This window comes from Lottia gigantea (assembly GCF_000327385.1).
Source record: "Lottia gigantea unplaced genomic scaffold LOTGIsca_70, whole genome shotgun sequence".
NCBI lineage: Eukaryota > Metazoa > Mollusca > Gastropoda > Lottiidae > Lottia > Lottia gigantea.
The window spans coordinates 282,852-304,650 of record NW_008710371.1 but is presented as its reverse complement, the minus strand read 5'-3'; the positions used below and the strand labels follow the sequence as shown (position 1 = coordinate 304,650).

General features: G+C 34.1%; 2 protein-coding genes across 2 annotated transcripts; both read left to right on the top strand.

The window, feature by feature from the left end:
- Positions 1-4,829: 4,829 nt before the first annotated feature.
- Positions 4,830-7,366, top strand: LOTGIDRAFT_86853 (hypothetical protein; the record flags this gene model as incomplete). Its single annotated transcript, XM_009065739.1, has 4 exons — positions 4,830-4,953; positions 5,207-5,353; positions 5,822-5,898; positions 7,208-7,366. Coding segments are annotated over 4 exons (507 nt in total), but the record flags the coding sequence as incomplete, so codon positions are not given.
- Positions 7,367-9,362: 1,996 nt separating this feature from the next.
- Positions 9,363-18,005, top strand: LOTGIDRAFT_235792 (hypothetical protein; the record flags this gene model as incomplete). The annotated part of the gene is made up of 14 exons (XM_009065738.1): positions 9,363-9,658; positions 9,775-9,882; positions 10,477-10,664; positions 11,309-11,383; positions 12,031-12,177; positions 12,511-12,557; positions 12,677-12,767; positions 13,878-13,988; positions 14,285-14,409; positions 14,666-14,816; positions 15,287-15,441; positions 16,920-16,985; positions 17,337-17,520; positions 17,826-18,005. The coding sequence occupies exons 1-14, from the start codon at positions 9,568-9,570 to the stop codon at positions 18,003-18,005; spliced, it is 1,719 nt and encodes a 572-aa protein (XP_009063986.1). The 5' UTR covers positions 9,363-9,567.
- Positions 18,006-21,799: the final 3,794 nt, after the last annotated feature.

Genomic DNA, 21,799 nt, shown 5'->3' with positions numbered 1-21,799 from the left:
CACTGTGGACATGTGTTGAGTGACTAGGAGGGTTTGCTTCTTTAGATCCTGAGTCCGACAATGTAGAATTTTGTGATTCAGAGCTAGTGTCACTTAAAACCACTATTTGCAATTTGCCATAAGGATGCTCTAAGGTGGAGGTCACTGAATCAGAGAAACTGTCCACTGAAATTGGGCCTTCAGTTGTCAATCTTCTACAAGATCTGAGAGTAATGCCTCCTGGCGATTCTCTTACTGGGCTGTGATAAGGCTCTATTTCACTTCCTTTAGACAACTTGGATTCAACTCTTCGTGGTGAAGTTCTTCTTTGTGGCTTCTTTGAAGCTTCTTTGGGAACTGGTTGGATCACACCATTGGTGGCTTCTCTTTCATATTGGTTAATACTGGAATCTTGGATACTGTTCAGCTGAACTTCAGATGTTGAGTTGTGTACCAAAGAATCTGGTGTTTTGGTCTTTCTTCTGGGAAACAGGACCTTCAATCTCTTCTTTAGAGGCAGTGACTTACTGGGGGAATTCACCCCTAACCTGCTCTCGGATGGTTTCTCTGACAGTTGAATTTGCCTCTGGAAGATCTCATCTGGATCATCACAACTGTCCATCTCATCTGAAGCATCTTTACAAGCATCTTCAGGATCCTTCTCTGATGCTTTTACTGAGGATTCTTTTGTATGGTCTTCCATTGATGAACTGTGCATTCCAACCAAATCAGATAAAGACTCCTCATCAGAAGCAAATTCTAATGAATCCACAATGTCATCGATCTTTTTCTTGATCTGGTTGCGGTGTTTATCTTTCTGGAGAATGTAACTAAGAGGCATTGGATGGTTGACTGTCTCTTCAGTGGTCTTGTGGTTTCTCATCTTTTTGATTTGTTGAGTCAAATTTTCAGGGACTGATGATGACAATGCCTTTGAATTTTTTGGATCATTTTCTGTTGTCTTCTTTTCACCTATATGTTTGTGAGATTTTGAAGGGGAATGACCACCAATAGATGTCAAACTAGAAACATCAGAAGACCTCAATTTTCTCTGTTGACTTTTGGATGAGTTGATGCTTTCTTTGGTGGTTACATCATCATGGACACCCGCATATCTGGTCTTTCTGGATTCTCTGTCACCCAGGGTCTCTTTGGGAATCTCATATGAAGAAGATCTTTCCTGGATTTGATCTGGTATTGCAGTAGAATTCACTGCTTGTTTGGAATGAGTCTTCCTGGCAGAGGATCTTGAGTCGTGGCTACCACTTATTGGCTGTGGTCCTTTACACTTCTTTGTGTCTTTTGAAGCATGAGAACTGGCTGTTTTCTTATGGATATCCTCAGTGGTATTTACTGTGCATATTTCAGGCTTGGATATACTTCTTGTTATTCTTCCATCAGCACTAGCATCTAAAGTTGACTCCTTTGGACTGTTGAGACTTTTTTGTCTGTTACCAAGAGCTTTTGCTGAACTAGACCTTCTGACTCGTGTATCACCATTTTCTTGAACTCTGCCAGCTGGAGAAGCATCATGGTCAGATTTGGAAGAATGCTTTGGTGGTGATGCAGTTCTTTTGGATTTCCTATTTCTGTCTGTTTTCGGGGGAGGAAATAATTCAACCACTTTTGGTTCAGGATCCACATTTTGATTCAAAGTAGACTTCTGGGATGCCATTTTGGATAATTTTGCTTCATTTATCTTCTGATGTGACCTTCTTAAGCTATGGGATGATTGATCCATGGAGCTGCTGGTATCACCTGTGATGTTAATGATACTTGGTGTTGAGTCACCGACTGAAGCTTCTAATGACGAACCAGCCAGGAGACTGCTGTCCTCTTCTGTAGATGACTCCAGCCTGCTGTTTCCCAAAGATGATTCACATTGACTAGAAACGTTACTGCCTGACTTGATCCTTTGCCTTGTATTGATCCCTGGAGAAAAGTCATGCTTTGAAAAGTCCTCTCCATCTTTTTTGGAAACATCAGCTGGTTTGTCTGTACCAGTCTTTTCCGAAAGGGTTCTGCTTCTTCTGGGAGCTTTCATAAATCTTTGTTTAGACTTTCTCGATGAAGATTTCAAAGAAGCACTTTTGGGATTTGAGATTGTTTCAGGTCTCTGAGATTCTGGTTTCACAGGACTTTTATCAACATCAAGGTCTTTAATGGAGGACTTAGAAGCATTGGCATTAGCATCTTCCTTGCTGGATACTTTCTTATTTATATACACTGGAATACTTAAGCATGGTGGTTCATTGCGACGACTCATTCTCTTTTTGGAGAGCAAAGAATCATCATGTTGGCGAACTCTTGTTGATTTTTTGTAAAGTTGTGGCTTAACCCTTTTGGAACCTCCAGTAAAACTCTTCTTTTTCGCTTTTTGAGGCAGCTGCTTCTTTGGTGATTCTTTTGCCCTTGGTGATCCTGAAGTGTTGGCAGATGAGTTAGGAGACTTTAGTATCATGGACATCTCCAAAGGAGCATCTCTGGAAGATCGGGTATGCTTGGTGGGTGAATCATGCTGCTCAATCACTGACAGTTCAGATTTAAATAAGGATGAATCAGGATTGTGTCCATCAAGCAGTTTCTTTCTTGTTTTCTTTCCTGGTAAATCATCAGCTTCTTCTAGGTGCCTCTTCCTGGTTGCTCCTCTTCCAATAGGTGTAGAGGTTCTTTGGGACGTTTTCCCTGAAATAAAACCGCAAAAATTACAGGAATTCCATACTTTTTTTAACCCCAGGGGGTCACAAACTTGAGGTTCACATTAGACAGTCACCTGAAAAACTTGGTTTGATGCATCATTTCAATACATGCATACCCCTGCTGATAGGGGTTTTGGAACCTCTGCTTTGAGAAGCCAAATGATATATTTTCTCCAGACAAAAAAAATACCCCTGATCTCAGTAATGAGCTCTTCCAAATATGCAGGTACTGTTTCATATTGATTGAAAGTATGCATGTGTGGTAGAGTTCAATAGAAAAATGAGGGGTGTCAACTACATGATAGACACACTATATCCATACCTGATAATTGTTTTGAATCCCTCAATAACCTCTGACTAGTAATCATACCAGCTGTAGATTTAAATCTTCCATTAGGGTGCCGCAATGGTGCTGCAGATCCTGGGCTTGATTTTCTAGCTGTTGTGGGTGACTTCATATTGCATCTGGAAGATTATAATGATTGATTTGAATTATGTGAAAGGCAGGACAAATCACAATATCAAACAGATACTATAACAAAAATTCATAATTAAAATTTTGGAGGTTACAGGTATAGTCAAGCAAACGTACTTAATTGTTATAATTTGGGTTTGTCAACTATTTTTAACTTGGTACAAGTAGAGCTATATTCAATAATTTTCATTAATTTCCCAAACTTGTAAATTTTCAAAAAGAACAGAGAAATCATTCATATTTCACCATTAAAAACACTACTTAATGTATGTTAAGGTGCTGTCTTGGTTGAAGATTTTTGTCGCCGATTAGAGTCTTGAGTAAAATCTCGTGTGTGCCCGTGGTTGCACAACAGTATTATCGCGATCCCCGACAGGATTTATAGTACCTGCATATCCTCAGCATCCAATCAGATTCACTTCCTTTCAATTGCATGATCTGCACGTGATTATCAACATATTAGAAAACGACCGACTGGAGATTTTTGTCTCCTCACATGCCTTTGCCAGTTGTTGAAACATCTGACAAGACTCTAATCAGCGTGCCCACACCTTTAGGGTCTTTTCATACATCTTACTATGGACAGTGTATAGCATGTAGGGCCTGCCTAATGAAGTAGACTAATGTCATTAAAACTTTTAGCTCATATGCCACTGTAAAGTCTACATGTTAAATCATTACCTAGATCTACCAGAAAGAAAGAAATCTACCCTGACATATGCTTAGAAAAAAAGAAAGAAATCAACAGTCGATCACAATGATCAGGTGGGATTCAGGACGGGCTAAGCCTAAAGCATGGTAGAATAATAAAAAAAATAGGCACAAGTCAAAATAATAACATTGATGTAACCAAATGAAATCGGATTTATTCATGCAAAAAAACGCATCAATTTTACATTACCTTTTGCTTTTCCGATACTTTGGTGTCCAAGCTCTTCAAAGAATTTACAAAAAATAAAAATCTTTGACAAATATGATTCAGTAAATGAAATCTTTGGATTCGAACTTGCGTTTTAAACTTCACAAAATGGAAGCCATTGCTTTCATCCAGATTATCACGCCACGTTGAAGAAATGTCACACAAAATTTATGACTTAATGTTGGAGTCTACATGCTCGCGCTTAATCCCGCTATATCTCGTCATAACACGTGAAACATAAACATGGCGGATTCAAAACAATAACAAAGCATTTTTCTGCAGTTTTTCATCTTTTTAAGCCATTAAACTAATCAAACATTCATTGTAAGCGGTTCTAACCTTTCAATTAAGTTTGTGACTCGATATCTGAAAGATTTGTCACTTTGCATCTCCTCAGTCTCTCTTTATCTGCAAATGCTTTAGAAAACCCCATTCAATTCTTGTTGAAGTTGAAGGGTGTAAGAGCTAATTCGTGAAAACCCCTTGATTTGGCAGGTAGAGGTAAAATTCAATCCTTTACTAAACTTGAATAATAAATGCTCTTGATTATGTTGACCATGAATGTTATATAAAAATGCTTCTTCAGTAAAGTTTTTCTTTCTTTTTCAGTTTCATTTATCCCTTTAAAATAAAGATGGCCGCTACACAGCAGCCTCCACCAGCAGCACCAAAACATTTTCCACTCATTTCACAAAGTTCAGCACCAGCAAATTTCCAGTCTTTACAGAACATTTCAGCTGTACCTCAGGGCCCCAATCCACCAGCAGGCCCCCAACAACCTATGGTGTCCCCCAACAAGATAGTCAATGCTGCCACGTTCTGCCGATTTGGTCAGGAATATATTCATGAAATCATCACCAAGGCAACAGAAATTTTTGGCAGTTTGGGAAAACCTGGCCTGCTTCAGGTCTGTATGAAGTTTTATGAAAAAAAAATTTGCATCTGAATTTGAAAAGATAAATTTTGAAATGGAATTGAAACTGTCCAATATATGTTTCAGGGCTATTTAGGAATTCTATATGCATCATTCCAAATTTCATCCGACGTCTGGTTCTTACAATTCTGCAAAAATCTTAGTTTCTACAATACACATAAACATTTACACTGATACACTGAAATCGTCCAAAATCACAGGCAGAGGCAGTTTTTGGAAATGTTCTAAATTTTTATTTCAGCTAACAAATTATCAAGACAGAAAAACAAAGTTAGAAGAAGAACTTAAAACCTTGTGTGTCACTTTCAAAAAGTTACGAGCTATTTATGATAAAGTTAGGGAGACTTGTGAAGAGTTGGAACAACCCTCAGATGAAGTGAGTGAGATATTTTAATCAGCCTCTATTCTAGAGTGTCCACATTGGACGGTAGAAGATTTTTCAGTAGGGCTAATTGGCTGTGAAATTGGAAATATTATGTGTGGCCTTTTTTTTCCAAATTGGGAAAGTGACTGTTAATATATATTCAATAAAATCATTTTAACCACTATGTGGACTTTCTCAACTCTCTGAAAGTATTTAGGAACTTTGACCTTTCAAATAAGGAATTTTCATTATAACGGTGTGGACTCTCTGAAAGAGAATTTGGAAATCGTGATCTTTGAAATTGAGGATTTGATTGTTTTCCAGTTCGGTGACAAGACAAGGGTTATAAGTACGGTAATTGAAATTACGAAAGCATAGGTCGGGGAGAAAAAAAAAGATTGTGTCCTCCATTAATGATATTTTGTTTGTTTTCAGCATTTAATACCTATAGTTGGTGGGGAGGTGGAGACTTTACCAGTATCTGAAGTTTACCCTTATGTTTTAGAAGAACATAGAGAACTTGTAGAGGTACTAGATATTTTGTTTCATTTTTTTCTGTGGGCTACTTCACTCATTCTAAAATTCTAAGTTACTATTAATATCAAGAAGATTTTTGTCTTCTTCTTTATTGGCAAACATAAATTGATTACTCCACCCATGATCTGAAGACATTATTAAGAATGAGTAGTTCATGGTTCGAAGAATTTTACCCAATCAAACGCTTTGCTCAGTACAAGTTTTGCCTTCCTTACCTGAAAGAAATTCTGATTTTAACACTTGAAGATTTTTTTTACCAGGATAATGCTTCAAGGTTCTTCAGGATTCTGTCTAGATCCTTTCTACCAGCTGGTCCTTGGTCAAACCTCTTAGTATTAATCTTTCCTGGATTATCTGTACCCATTTACAGCTAGGTCAACTGGAATAATGAGGATCTTTTCTACCAGTTGGTCCTTGACCAAACCTCTTGGCATTGATCTTTCCCAGATTATCTGTACCCATTTACAGCTAGGTCAACTGGAATAATGAGGATCTTTTCTACCAGTTGGTCCTTGACCAAACCTCTTGGCATTGATCTTTCACAGATTATCTGTACCCATTTACAGCTTGGTCAACTGGAATAATGAGGATCCTTTCTACCAGTTGGTCCTTGACCAAACCTCTTGGCATTGATCTTTCCCAGATTATCTGTACCCATTTACAGCTGGGTTGACTGGAATCATGAGGATCCCTTCTACCAGCTGGTCCTTGGTCAAACCTCTTAGTATTAATCTTTCCTGGATTATCTGTACCCATTTACAGCTAGGTCAACTGAAATAATGAGGATCTTTTCTACCAGTTGGTCCTTGACCAAACCTCTTGGCATTGATCTTTCCCAGATTATCTGTACCCATTTACAGCTTGGTAAACTGGAATAATGAGGATCCTTTCTACCAGCTGATCCTTGACCAAACCTCTTGGCATTGATCTTTCCTGGAATATCCGTACCAATTTACAGTTAGGTCAACTGGAATAATGAGGATCCTTTCTACCAGCTGATCCTTGGTAAACCTCTTGACATTGATCTTTCCTGGATTATCTGTACCCATTTACAGCTAGGTCAACTGGAATAATGAGGATCCTTTCTACCAGTTGGTCCTTGACCAAACCTCTTGGCATTGATCTTTCACAGATTATCTGTACCCATTTACAGCTTGGTCGACTGGAATAATGAGAATCCTTTCTACCAGCTGGTCCTGGACCAAACCTCTTAGTATTAATCTGTCCTGGATTATCTGTACCCATTTACAGTTGGGTCAACTGGAATAATGAAGGAAGATGACTTAACCAAGGTCACCAGACTTTCGCTCACCGTCCGAGATTGGAACCTACAACTACTGTTAATATGGTTTTTTTTTTTATTTTTCAGCAAGTTCGAGTGAAAAATCAACAGCTGAAGGAAATTATTGATCAGATTCGCTCTATTAACTGGGAAATTAACACCATGATTACAATGAGGAAAACGTGACATCTGCTCCAGTTTTTAGTGACATTTTAAATTTGTGAATCAAACACTGTTAACAAAGTTGTTAAAATGAAGCATTTGAGCTATATAATTGCATAGTAAGGTCTTTGAGCTTTGTGTTTGCATAGCACATGTGCAGTAAATACAGATGTTGAGTAAATATTTGCTTTACCAGCGGATGAAGCTCATTTTCAGCTGTCTGTATTGCCATCTAAATATGGACTTTACCAGCTGATAGAGCTCAATTTCAGCTATTTATTTTTGCTTTATCAGCTGATAGAACTCAATTTCAGCTATTTGTAAAGTCATTTAAATTTTTGCTTTACCAGCTGATAGAGCTCAATTTCAGCTATCTGTATAGTCATCTAAATATTTACTTTACCAGCTGATAGAGCTCGATTTCAGCTATCTGTATAGTCATCTAAATATTTACTTTATCAGCTGATAGAGCTCAATTTCAGCTATTTATTTTTGCTTTATCAGCTGATAGAGCTCAATTTCAGCTGTCTGTATTGTCGTCTAAATATCGACTTTACCAGCTGATGGAGCAAAATTTCAGCTATCTGTATAGTCATATAAATATTTGCTCTACCAGCTGATGGAGCAAAATTTCAGCTATCTGTATAGTCATCTAAATATTTACTTTACCAGCTGATAGAGCAAAATTTCAGCTATCTGTATAGTCATCTAAATATTTGCTCTACCAGCTGATGGAGCAAAATTTCAGCTGTCTGTATAGTCGTCTAAATATTCACTTTACCAGCTGATAGAGCTCAATTTCAGCTATCTGTATAGTCATCTAAATATTTACTTTATCAGCTGATAGAGCTCAATTTCAGCTATCTGTATAGTCATCTAAATATTTACTTTACCAGCTGATAGAGCTCAATTTCAACTATCTGTATAGTCATCTAAATATTTGCTTTACCAGCTGATAGAGCTCAATTCAGCTATCTGTATAGTCATCTAAATATTTACTTTATCAGCTGATAGAGCTCAATTTAAGCTATTTATTTTTGCTTTATCAGCTGATAGAGCTCAATTTCAGCTGTCTGTAACATTTTTTCATAATTAAAATGTACAGTCAGGGTTTTATGAAATATTCCACTGGTGCTATTGATTTTTCATGAATTGTATGAGAACCTGATGCTGTATTTTAATTTTGAATAGTGTAATCCAAATAATCATTTTTATTTGAATTTTGATTACTTCTACCATTCAATCCATGTACTCCATTTTGTATCCAATTAAAGAACTTTATAATCTTCTAATGTTTTTGGAATATTGAATTATTCATTCTGCCAAACAGTAGACACCTTAATGGGACAGGAGCTCAATTCTTTTGACCAATCATACTTTTGCCAGTCACTAATAGTGTTCACAGCTCACTGTCGAAATTTAAGCCTTCAAATCCATGTGTGTCCAGAATTATCTGCGTTTGAAAGTTAAAATGATGACTCGTCAATTTAAGATACTCTGTGATATATAGAAAAAACATCTATAGAAATAGTGAGTAAAATTCCTAGTTTGAGATATTTTTAAAGGAATTATGTGATTTTCGTACATTTCTAGTACTTCTGAAGATTATTTACATATATTCAAGACTCAAATCAACCTCCCAAGGTGGCGCATCTGTCACTTTAAGTCTGATTTATTTAAATTGGCATGAGCAGGTTGCAGGATCAAGTGACCCCATGGATAAAATCCTTGAAAAAAACCACAAAAAAACACAATCTTTTTTGACAAACTTCTCAATTCATAAGGCCTCTGACAAAGGGCATTCAAAGGGAAGTCTCGGCAAAGAGGACTCAATTTCGGAGCTTGCCCGTCCAATTTTTGTTGAATTTGTGTTGTTTTTGTCGTTTTAAATACATTTAATGATTTACAACAACCATCAAATTTATATAGTTTAGATTCATGACCCCGAGGTCAAATTCAAGCAATTCTATTGGCTGAAAGTTTTCTCTTCAACCTTGACCTTAATGGCCGCCATTTACACTTTTTGCAAGATTTATTTTGTAAACAAACATTTTAAGCGGAATTCTGTGTTTTATTGGAAGGAATACTTAAAAATATTAAGTGCAATGTGTTCATGATTAATCCGAGATACTAAAAAGAGACATTTTAAAGCCTAATTCCAAAGTTAAAGCATTTTTTTCAAGCTAAAAGTGACTGTGTGGCCCATTATTTAGAAAATGCCAAAAAAGCACGTGGTTGAAGCCAGCTCAAGCCAAGAAATAGTTTCTGGTCAGCGTTCGCCAAGCAAGAAACGAAAACACAAGGAAGGTGAGTGTCCATTTTCAAATCTGAATTTTACTTTTTAAATCAGTGAGTGTCTCCTCAGTTGTCAAGTATCAGAAAAATCAAAATGTCCACCACAAGTTAAAATTTCATTATTTCAGTCGTATCCTCTACGGAACTGGACACCACTTTCTCCCAAGATGACGAGATTACGTTTAAACCTTCCCAGACTGAAATAAATGATACACAATGGACGGAAGCTGATAAAGGTAAAGAAAGTCTGAAACTATTACGTTCTTATTTCTACCATGTTTCACTTTAGTAGGTAAACCTCGCATTAAGGATTGAGGTACAGTAATAAATATTTGTCATGTCATCTGAATCGCAAACTGACCAATCAACATGGTTCCTCATATGGTTTGTTCTGTAATATGAACACACAACACATACAAAACTTGTAAATATTATATATAGGCAACAAACCCCTCTTGTTTGTAAGAGGTAGTTTTGATTGGTTAAAACACACTGCCTAATACAAAGCTAGTTGTATAAAGTGAACAGCCATCTATTTATTGGCCTATGTGACATTTAATCCTTGATCTGCTTAACCCATTTTCTTGCCGGTAAATTTGTTTGGTCGTAGCGAAAGAAAAATAAATCAAGACTGTATCCCTTTATAAAAGAACCTCACGTTTTCTTGCCGGTAAATTTGATTGGTCGTAGGGAAAGAAAAATAAATCAAGACTGTGTCCCTTTTTAAAAGAACCTCACGTTTTCTTGCCGGTAAATTTGATTGGTCGTAGCGAAAGAAAAGTAAATCAAGACTGTATCCCTTTATAAAAGAAACTCACATTTTCTTGTAGAAATTCATATATGGACAGTGAAACATATAAATCAGTTAATGAACAATATGGAGGAGGCCATTATGAAGCTAGATGATGGTACAAGAACATGTACAGGTTTAGAGAAAGCTATCAATTGGGATGAAGTAAAATTCGGAAGGTTTTCAGTCTATGAATGTAAGATGATGTGGCACAGAATACAGAAGAAGGTACTGAATTGTTTTTCCTCGTTTGGCCTCTGAAAGTCTTGTGGGCGTGGTTTTGAATTAGTTCTGGCACGATAAATTGATGAATCAATGTACCGTGATACGACATGCCACGATACATATATTGTAATGTGATGTCATGTATCGATACTTGACCATACCATTTATTCAAGAAAAGTGCAGATTTTTTAAAAAAATTTATGATACAACAATATTTTTCACTGAAATTGTTAAAAACTTTTTATAAGACAGTAGACGTTAATCTCTTCTATCAAATATAGCACCAAATATCACAGTTATAATGTTATAAATTAATATATACAGAAACTTTGAAAATCAAATGTTAATTTGCTCGGTTACATGGACAAAAAAAAATATTGGGTTTTAGCCTGTATTGACCTTTGAAACAAGTCATCCTGCTAAGAACCAGCTGATAGGACCCAAGTCCTTGTGAACCTAAGTTGTTATCCTTGTAAAATATAGTTGTTCCCTGTCTGTCAAATTGAATAATACTGTACAAAATGTAATAAGGGCCCCATGGATCAAGGGATGGAGAATTGTAGACTCATATACCCTCGGAAGATCTTTGTTTATCATGTATATATATATATATATAGGTCCAGTTTTTATTTATGTTGATTTTCCAGGTGAAACGACATCGGACCGTCAGTGAATTTTACAACGCTGCTAAACAGGTTCTTGATCAAGATCCAAAATTTTTTGTAAGTACAGTTTACCTTATTGCACACTGTAATTTAACTTTGTGTTTCTCTTGACAACTTAGAGCAATTTACAATTCAATCTTAGTGGTATCCTATCACAGTTTACAAGACAAAATGGCCACCTTGGGGTTTAGAGACATTCCCTGAATGCTTTTTTGACCAGATCAGTTATGCAGGTTTGTAGGGCGACATTATGGCGTTGCAGTTTCTCATTAGCCTGCACACATGCAGAAAGTGGGATGTTAAAGGAACAGTTGCGCCATTTTTGGGGGTTGATTTTAGTCTTGACATATTAGTGTTGAATATATGTAAATAGTTTTCAGAAGTACTAGAAATGTACCAAAATCTTATAATTCCTTTAAAAATATCTCAAACTAGGAATTAAACTCACTATTTCTATAGATGTCTTTTCTTTAAATCACAGTGTATCTTAAATTGATGAGTTGTCATTTTAACATTCAAACATGGATAATTCTGGACATACATGGATTTGAAGGCTCAAATTTTGACGGTGAGCTGTGAACACTATTACTGATAGGCTTAGCTAAAAAAAAATTCCCATTTCTTAGACTAAAGTATTATTGGTAAAAAATGGTGCATCTGTCCCTTTAAAATTCATTTTATTTCGAAATTTCATTTTTTTTTAGATTAGGAATCAGAAAAGATACACAGCTGAAGAACTGTACGTGGAAAAGAAATTAGACGACTTTATAGAAGCTAATCCTGAAACACCCATGCAGCAGGCTATTGAAGAGTTGAAAGTAAAATATGAGAATTTATCAGACAAGAGAAAGGTATGCTAATTCTGATTTCTTGGAAAAATTGCCCTCATGGCACACTTCATGGTGTGAGTCTGTATGAAGAAAAAAAGTTGGATGTCAAAATCTATTCTGTTTCATTACATTTGAGTTGCCCTTGTTGTACACTTCATGGTGTATGTCTTTATGAATACAATCTGAAGAAAGCAGGTATTTATGTAGTTTTCTTTTTTGAAATGCCAACTTTTTAAGGCTTCCAAACTTAACACGAGAATGTGCACAAAATTTATTGAAAACAGTGAATTCTTCAAAACATTTTGGAATAACAGTTAGATCTTTGACAACTGAAAGTGGCACATTTTTTTCTAGGCAAAATATGAAGAGAAGTCGACCGCTGTGAAGAAGAAAATTACCAAGTGAGTAAGATTTATTGTTAACTTGAAAGAGTCTAATTATTCAAGTCTACTTTCCCTGCACAATGTTTTGAATTAGGAAGTCTAAGTTATCAAGACGCTAAACATATATTTTTTTGTAGATCTAGTTCGAATAAATGTCCCAAGCCTCCCCAACCTGTTGATTTTTATATCGAGTCCAAGCTACCGTCAGTGATGGAGAAAAAACCAGAGGTAAGATATTACGTACAGTAAAATAACATACTTACTTCAAACATGTTGGGGAGCTTTCTAACATGAAGGTCCAGGCTTCAATCCCAGCATAGGTTGAGATAAAGATTTTTCAACCCGGTTTCCCCCTGTCAGTGATACAGGGGGACTTGGCATATTTCTTACAACTTGGCATATTTACTTCCAACTTGGCATAATTACTTCCAACTTGGCATATTTACTAACAACTTGGCATATTTACTAACAACTTGGCATATTTACTTACAACTTGGCATATTTACTAACAACTTGGCATATTTACTTACAACTTGACATATTTACTAACAACTTGGCATATATACTAACAACTTGACATATTTACTAACAACTTGGCATATTTACTTACAACTTGGCATATTTGCTAAGAACTTGGCATATTAACTATCAGCTTGGCATATTTACTTACAACTTGGCATAATGACATATTTACAAACATTTTGGCATATGTTACTGAAAACTTGGCTTATTTACTAACAACTTGGTATATATACTAACAACCTGGCATAACTACTAACAGCTTTACATATTTACAAACATTTTGGCATATTTACTTACCACTTGGCATATTTACTTACAACTTGGCATATCTACAAACATTTTGGCATATGTTATGGAAAACTTGGCATATTTACTAATAACTTGACATATATACTAACAACCTGTCATAACTACTAACAACTTGACATATTTACAAACATTTTGGCATATGTTATTGAAAACTTGGCATATTTACTAACAGCGTGGCATATTTACTAACAACTTGGCATATATACTAACAACTTGACATATTTACTAACATTTTGGCATATTTACTAACAACTTGACATATTTACAAACATTTTGGCATATGTTACGGAAAACTTGGCATATTTACTAATAACTTGACATATGTACTAACAACTTGACATATTTACTAACATTTTGGCATATATACTAACAACTTGACATATTTACTAACATTTTGGCATATTTACTAACAACTTGACATATTTACAAACATTTTGGCATATGTTACGGAAAACTTGGCATATTTACTAATAACTTGACATATATACTAACTTGGTATTATTTCAGCTTTCTGAGTTTCAAGCTATAAATTATTGCCGACATAAATACAAGAAATTGAAAGAATCCAAGCAGATTAAATACATCAATAAATGTATAGACCACTTCCCTTCATATCAGGTAGGTTTTGATCTAAAAAAAAAAACTAGGGGTGGGTATTGTGATGTGATAGAAGGCCTGTGAAGGGGTTCAAATAAGCACTTGCCAGTCGCCGTTCTAAATTTCTGGTGGGCCCCTAAAAATTAGATGGTATGGGCTCAGCTAGCTATGTCGAACGTTTAATCAGAATCCCTGATAAAAGAAATATGATACGAAAATGCTACAGGTATACCAATCTCTGGCCTAGTCTTTTATGTAACAGGCCATTTGATTGGTTGGTGAATTCTGAAAGATTTCTGTAATTTCCTGAATTTTAGGAAGAAGTCATTGAATATTTGAGTGAAAATCCAGAAAAAGAAGTGAAAATGGCATCTAATTACATCAACAAAAATGAAATGGCTACCAAATGGAAACATGATGGAATTCCACACAAACCGCCAGGGTAAGTGTGCTTGTCAAAATTTCCTCATTGCACACTGCAGTACTTTCATTATCCAATAAGGCTTCTTGATGCCTTAACAATTGGATATCAGATCAACTTGAAGCCTTGTAGTGAAACATATGCCTTATTGCAGACGGCATTTTTGTCTGTTGATATCTGAATAAGGCACAGAAGACTCAAGAAATTAAAAGGAGTCTCTTATCAGGGAAAATAGTCTCTATCAACAAAGTAGAAAAATATTTCTCCTCTCTTTTAGGACAGGATATTCCATATTTGCCCAAAACATCATGAAAGATGAAGAATTCACTCAAAACAATCCAGTTACGGAATATTTTAAAATCATCTCTGAAAGATGGAAGGAGGTGCCCTTGGAAGAGAAACAGAAATATAATGAGGAATCACATAAGGTCAGTTTGAATTTCAAAATGGCTGACTTTTGGTAACTAGGCAACAGCTCATATGATGTAGATATGTTGTGGCTTAATTAGTGGGGTGCTCAAAGTCCATAGTTCGCCATTTTCAGGGGCCAATCATACCTTGGTCTTAGAAACTGGAATTGTTCAGTTTAGCCAATCGGTTATAGTGTTCACAGCTCATCGTCGAAATTTGAGCCTTCAAATCCATGTGTGTCTAGAATTATCCACGTTTGAAAGTTAAAATGATAACTCGTTTTTTCTTGAGGCACTGTGATATATAGAAAAAACATCTATAGAAAGTAGAATTCCTAGTTTTGGGTATTTTTGAAGAAATTACACAAGTTCAAGACCCTAAGCAACCACAGAAATTGACCAACCTGTCCATTTAAATCCATAGACTGAGGCCTAAGTTTCAAAGGACCAAGAAATTTACTTTCAGTTCCTCCTCCATTGTATTTCAGCTGAAGGAAGCCTATAAAACCGAAATGAAAGAGAAGTTACTATCTTTACCAGAAGAAGAACGCGAGCTTCTGACCAAAACTGTGAACCTACCCACTCTAGAGAGTCTAGAACCTTCCACTAAGAAAAAGAAAACCAAACTCATCACAGATTTCTGGTGAGTTCTGGAAAGTCTTGAAACTCCAAGTTGTTATCTGTGTGGAATATTATGCTAAGGACAGACATGTAGACAAGGTCCTTGAAATTTTAAGTTGTTATCCTTCTAATATATATATGTTATGCTAAGGACAGACTGGTAGACAAGGTCCTTGAAATATTAAGTTGTTATCCTTCTAAAGTATATATATTTGGCTAAGGACAGACTGGTAGACAAGGTCCTTGAAATTTTAAGTTGTTATCCTTCTAAAGTATATATGTTTGGCTAAGGACAGACTGGTAGACAAGGTCCTTGAAATTTTAAGTTGTTATCCTTCTAAAGTATATATGTTTGGCTAAGGACAGACTGGTAGACAAGGTCCTTGAAATTTTAAGTTGTTATCCTTCTAAAGTATATATATTTGGCTAAGGACAGACTGGTAGACAAGGTCCTTGAAATTTTAAGTTGTTATCCTTCTAAAGTATATATGTTTGGCTAAGGACAGACTGGTAGACAAGGTCCTTGAAATTTTAAGTTGTTATCCTTCTAAAGTATATATATTTGGCTAAGGACAGACTGGTAGACAAGGTCCTTGAAATTTTAAGTTGTTATCCTTCTAAAGTATATATATTTGGCTAAGGACAGACTGGTAGACAAGGTCCTTGAAATTTTAAGTTGTTATCCTTCTAATATATATATGTTATGCTAAGGACAGACTGGTAGACAAGGTCCTTGAAATATTAAGTTGTTATCCTTCTAATATATATATATGTTAGGCTAAGGACAGACTGGTAGACAAGGTCCTTGAAATCCTAATTAGTAATTCTTGTAAAATGATTAAGAAATGACCTGAACATTATTTCAGTTTATCGATGTACAAACAGAATAAACTTGTGTACACTGTATTAAACCATGTAGCTGTTTATATATAAGTGTGACAGTTTTTTTTCTGTTTATACATCAATAAACTGAAAAAATGTTCAGGTCATTTCTTATAATCAACAATTTAAGGCACAAAATTGGCGCATAAATACATAAAAATTTTAATATGACGTTAATGAACTGATACTTACAATAGAGACGTCCTAGAGAACAGCCAATCAGCAATAAGTAGGTCACCTATTTATAGTCGACTGTCTATAGCATGAAAGTTTACGGAGCGGCCACATTGGAAGTTCAATTATTGAAAGACAAGTTCTAAATACGTAAAAAATTGTGATTTTGTTGATATTTGGAGTGTGCACATTCGAGGGAATTTGGAAAATACCATTACTGTTCAGTGAAGTGTCCATTTCAGCTTGGTGACGTTCGAATGAAATATCACACACGAATGTAGTTTACAACCATTTTGAATCTCTTTTTAGACTAAAAATGGTTGTAATTTTAACAAAACCAGAACAATCAGAATCAGAGCCACTTCACTTCATTGTGAAAGTTCCAGATTCCATTTGGGAGTTTGGAGTGCAATCGAGTAATAAGACACGTCTTTGTATTTACAGGAAGCCCAAACTTAAAGAAGACATTTTACCTGCTACTTTTCCCGGTGAACCCAAACACAAAATAGTGTAAGTAATATATCATTTTTCAAAATGAAAATCAGGCTTTGGGTTTGTCTTCAATTCAATCAAAACTATGAATAATCTTAAGGAATATTGGTCAACCAGATTGGATTGGAGAAGAATAAATATCTTTCTGATTGGACTGTCAGATGCTGGTATCTCTTATATAATTTTGTTTCGTTTATTTTCTATGGGTTACTTCACCAAATTTTAAATGGAAAACCAATCAAATGACTTGTTCAGCACCAATGGATGAGGTCTTGCTGCAATTTTAACAATCTTTTTCAAAGGTCTGCATAAATTAAATTATTTCATTTAATAAGCCTAATAAAATTTTTTGCTTCATTTCATTTTCAGAAACAGCTATGCCCATTTTGTTCAAGAGCACATCCCAACTCTGTCAGGTCATAGAGGCAGTGATAAACTCAAAATATTGGGGGAAAGATGGAGACAAATGGCAGAGGAAGAGAAAGTGAAATATTTGGAAAAGGCGAAAGAATGCGAGGCCCAATATCAAGAAGAACTGGCCAAATTTAAAGAGGTGAGATCCTCTAGGTTGCTTCTGAACTCAATTTTATCTGGACCACCTGATGTCACTGTTAGACTTAGTTAATCAACTGGGTATTGTGAACATAGTTTAAAGAAAAATTGCGTTAGATCAAGGCTGAATGGTGAAGTTACCTTCAGTAAAAAACACGAAACGTTAGATCTTCATTTTTGAGGTTAAGAGACCAAAATATCTTAAGTTACAGCCGTGGCTATAGTTTTTAGCCCAAAAGGGAACAGTCCAATTCTTCAAGCCAACAAATTTCACAGCCCAACTGATCAGATTTTCCTTCTTTTCAGTCTCTTAGTAAAAAAGATCTCGCCAGATATGAAGAAATCGTCAAAAACAGATCCAAAAAAAAATCTTCAAAGTCCAAAACAAATTCGACAATTACCAGCAACAAAAAGGCTGACGTCCATGAAGAAGCAGATGGCGCAAGTGAGGTAGAAAATGGCACTGGGGACGAGGACAGTGACTAGGCTAAAAATAGAATCTTACTTAATTTTCTACAATCAAAATAAAAATGGTGTGTCTAAAATGCCAAGCTTTCATGCGAGGCAGTTATTTTTGCATAATAGGCCTAAAGAATTCTACTTAAATTGAATGAAATATTTTAATTGAAATAAGCCATTTTTTTTCAACCAAATCATTTTCATATATTTTCACAAAAACCTTTCGAACTTTTTTATTATTTTTTTTCTTTGTTACTCATCAATTTTAGAGCGCCACAAATTTTGTGACCAGAAAAATGTTATACCAAAGCAATTTGTGCTTTTGTATTAATTTCCATGTGATGAAGGGCTTGTTTAACCCTTTCAGAATACCTGATTCCACTGTGCGTCTTTGTGTATCACCTGGATATTCCTTTTGTAGAGTTCACATATCTAAGAAAAGTGTTCTGCGATTTAGGGTAGACATTTCCGCGATGTTTCTTATATTGTTTGGGTAAGGGGACGTTTTTAATTATTTACTGTATTTATCATTACTATTTTATCTTGTTAAGAATTGAATTTTGGGGGTTAAAGATGGGTTCCCTTATTTTTATTTATGAATATGAAAATGCTAATACTTATATGAATAGAAAGTAGATGTGTTCTAATGACTTGGAAAAATACCAGTTTGTCTCACATGTTCATAATTAATTCATAATTAGCTAAATTAGAAGAGAATTACCAGCAGAATTCCGATGAGTGACTGATCAAGAAAGGTCAAAAAGTATTTTTTTGTTTATCCAGACTGTACATACATGGACATTTATGATGGTTAAAACTCTTAATTATATGCAATAAGAACATAATGATATGATTAAGAATACATGATAACTCATTAGAAACACCAATTAATCAACTAGTTTGCTTAATTTGACATTCAAAAATCAGGAAACCCATCTTTAATTTGGCACTAAAAAATAAGGAAACCCATCTTTAAAGGTAATGAAAATTTTAAAAGTTTACTTTTGTTATACATTTTGTTGAAGGAATGGGTTGTTAAAAATTGAATTCGTTTTGAAAGTTAACTGTTTATGTTCCTATTTTGAAAGAATTTGTTTGGGAAAGGTGAAATACAGTTGCCAGATGTAGCATACATTGAATGTTCATGATGGATGCCTTAAAATCATTGTTTTGAACACCTGATTACACTCTGTGATTGTCTGGTAGGCTTTGCTTCCCTTTCAGAGCTTCCATATCATATACTGTATATTTTTTTGTATTAGGTATCAATAAGATTGTATAAGGTATCAATAAGATTGTATAAGGTATCAATAAGATTGTATTAGGTATCAATAAGATTGTATTTGGTATCAATAAGATTGTATTAGGTATCAATAAGATTGTATTTGGTATCAATAAGATTGTATTAGGTATCAAGAAGATTGTATAAGGTATCAATAAGATTGTATTAGGTATCAATAAGATTGTATTTGGTATCAATAAGATTGTATTAGGTATCAATAAGATTGTATTAGGTATCAATAAGATTGTATAAGGTATCAATAAGATTGTATAAGGTATCAAGAAGATTGTATTAGGTATCAATAAGATTGTATTAGGTATCAATAAGATTGTATTAGGTATCAAGAAGATTGTATTAGGTATCAATAAGATTGTATTAGGTATCAATAAGATTGTATAAGGTATCAATAAGATTGTATTAGGTATCAATAAGATTGTATTAGGTATCAATAAGATTGTATTAGGTATCAATAAGATTGTATTAGGTATCAAGAAGATTGTATTAGGTATCAATAAGATTGTATTAGGTATCAAGAAGATTTTTAGGTTCTGATGTTTCATTGTTATTATTATAATATATAATCATTTCAAATACATTACATAGTCACAATCATACCAGTCATTTCTTTTAAAGGGTTTATAAGAATGCAATTTCTTGGTGAGTTGGGTCCATGAAGTCATTTAAACCCTGCCTTAATGAGTCTATGAATTTGAAGTAAGCGGAACAGCCTGTTCGATCTCTATATTTATGAGTTTTTGGTGAGTTTTTATATTTTCAAAACAAAACGTAAAAATTGTGAACTTCTTATTTAATGGTAAAGAATCATTCACTGATGATCACAAAGATTATGACAAAAATACAATTGATTATCAGTTATATTTACATAACAATTTATACCAAATAGGGCAAAACAATTTTATTAATCATTACAAATATTTTTCTAATCCAATAGCACTTATATTAGCATCACATTTCACACCCAATAGGGCAAAACAATTTTTATTAATTTTATTTTATTTTTGATTCTTTGCTTGGTAATTTTTTTGTTTACTTATATACTCAAATATATCCAAATATCACCAAACACTCAATTTTATTGTAAATATATTTCATGTTACACTTCATTCCATTGAAGATCTTCTTGTTATGCCTATAGAAAAGGGTACCTGTATCAACATTGATCAAACCAAAAACCAAATGATTGCAAAGGGAGAGTTTTTGGATAGATCAACTACAAACAGTTATACCTAACGGCCTAAATATCCAATATGACATTCATACCATTCATTGCCACCTACAATACTACAGCTAAAATTGCCTGTGTCATTGTTAAACGCTTTTATACTTAACGTTTGGTCACTGCATATAAAAGAAATAAAAACTTTAGTAATATATTGGTTCATGGTAGATTAGAACCCCTTTCATCAACTCCCTGAAACAATGGCATTGGAATTTGAGTTGAATATATTTTTTCTTGTAATCCCTCCAGAAGTAATAATCTATGAATAATCTGTTTGAATTGAAATAGTTTTCATGTTGACATCCATAGTCTCTACTTGTGACCTAGGCCAGTGCTTCTATAGGAGAGTATCTTCTATAACACCTATAACTGTCTTGCGATTATTTAGTTTCCTCTTGTTTTAATTTGTGATTCTTAGATTTTTAAAAATTATTGAAAAATGTCTTTGAAATGTGGTTTCCTATTATTTGGATCCCTTATAAAATTTTGAAAATTCCCTTTTATTTTTCCTATAATAATAAAGTTATAAATATTTAAAATGCCTATCAAATACCTCTTGTTATAAATAATTTACAAAAATATTAAATGTGCCTATCAAATACCTCTTGTTATAAATAATTTACAAAAATATTAAATGTGCCTATCAAATACCTCTTGTTATATATAATTTACAAAAATATTAAATGTGCCTATCAAATACCTCTTGTTATAAATAATTTACAAAAATATTAAATGTGCCTATCAAATACCTCTTGTTATAAATAATTTACAAAAATATTAAATGTGCCTATCAAATACCTCTTGTTATAAATAATTTACAAAAATATTAAATGTGCCTATCAAATACCTCTCTGTTATAAATAATTTACAAAAATATTAAATGTGCCTATCAAATACCTCTTGTTATATATAATTTACAAAAATATTAAATGTGCCTATCAAATACCTCTTGTTATATATAATTTACAAAAATATTAAATGTGCCTATCAAATACCTATTCTTATAAATAATTTACAAAAATATTAAATGTGCCTATCAAATACCTCTTGTTATATATAATTTACAAAAATATTAAATGTGCCTATCAAATACCTCTCTGTTATAAATAATTTACAAAAATATTAAATGTGCCTATCAAATACCTCTCTGTTATAAATAATTTACAAAAATATTAAATGTGCCTATCAAATACCTCTCTGTTATAAATAATTTACAAAAATATTAAATGTGCCTATCAAATACCTCTTGTTATATATAATTTACAAAAATATTAAATGTGCCTATCAAATACCTCTTGT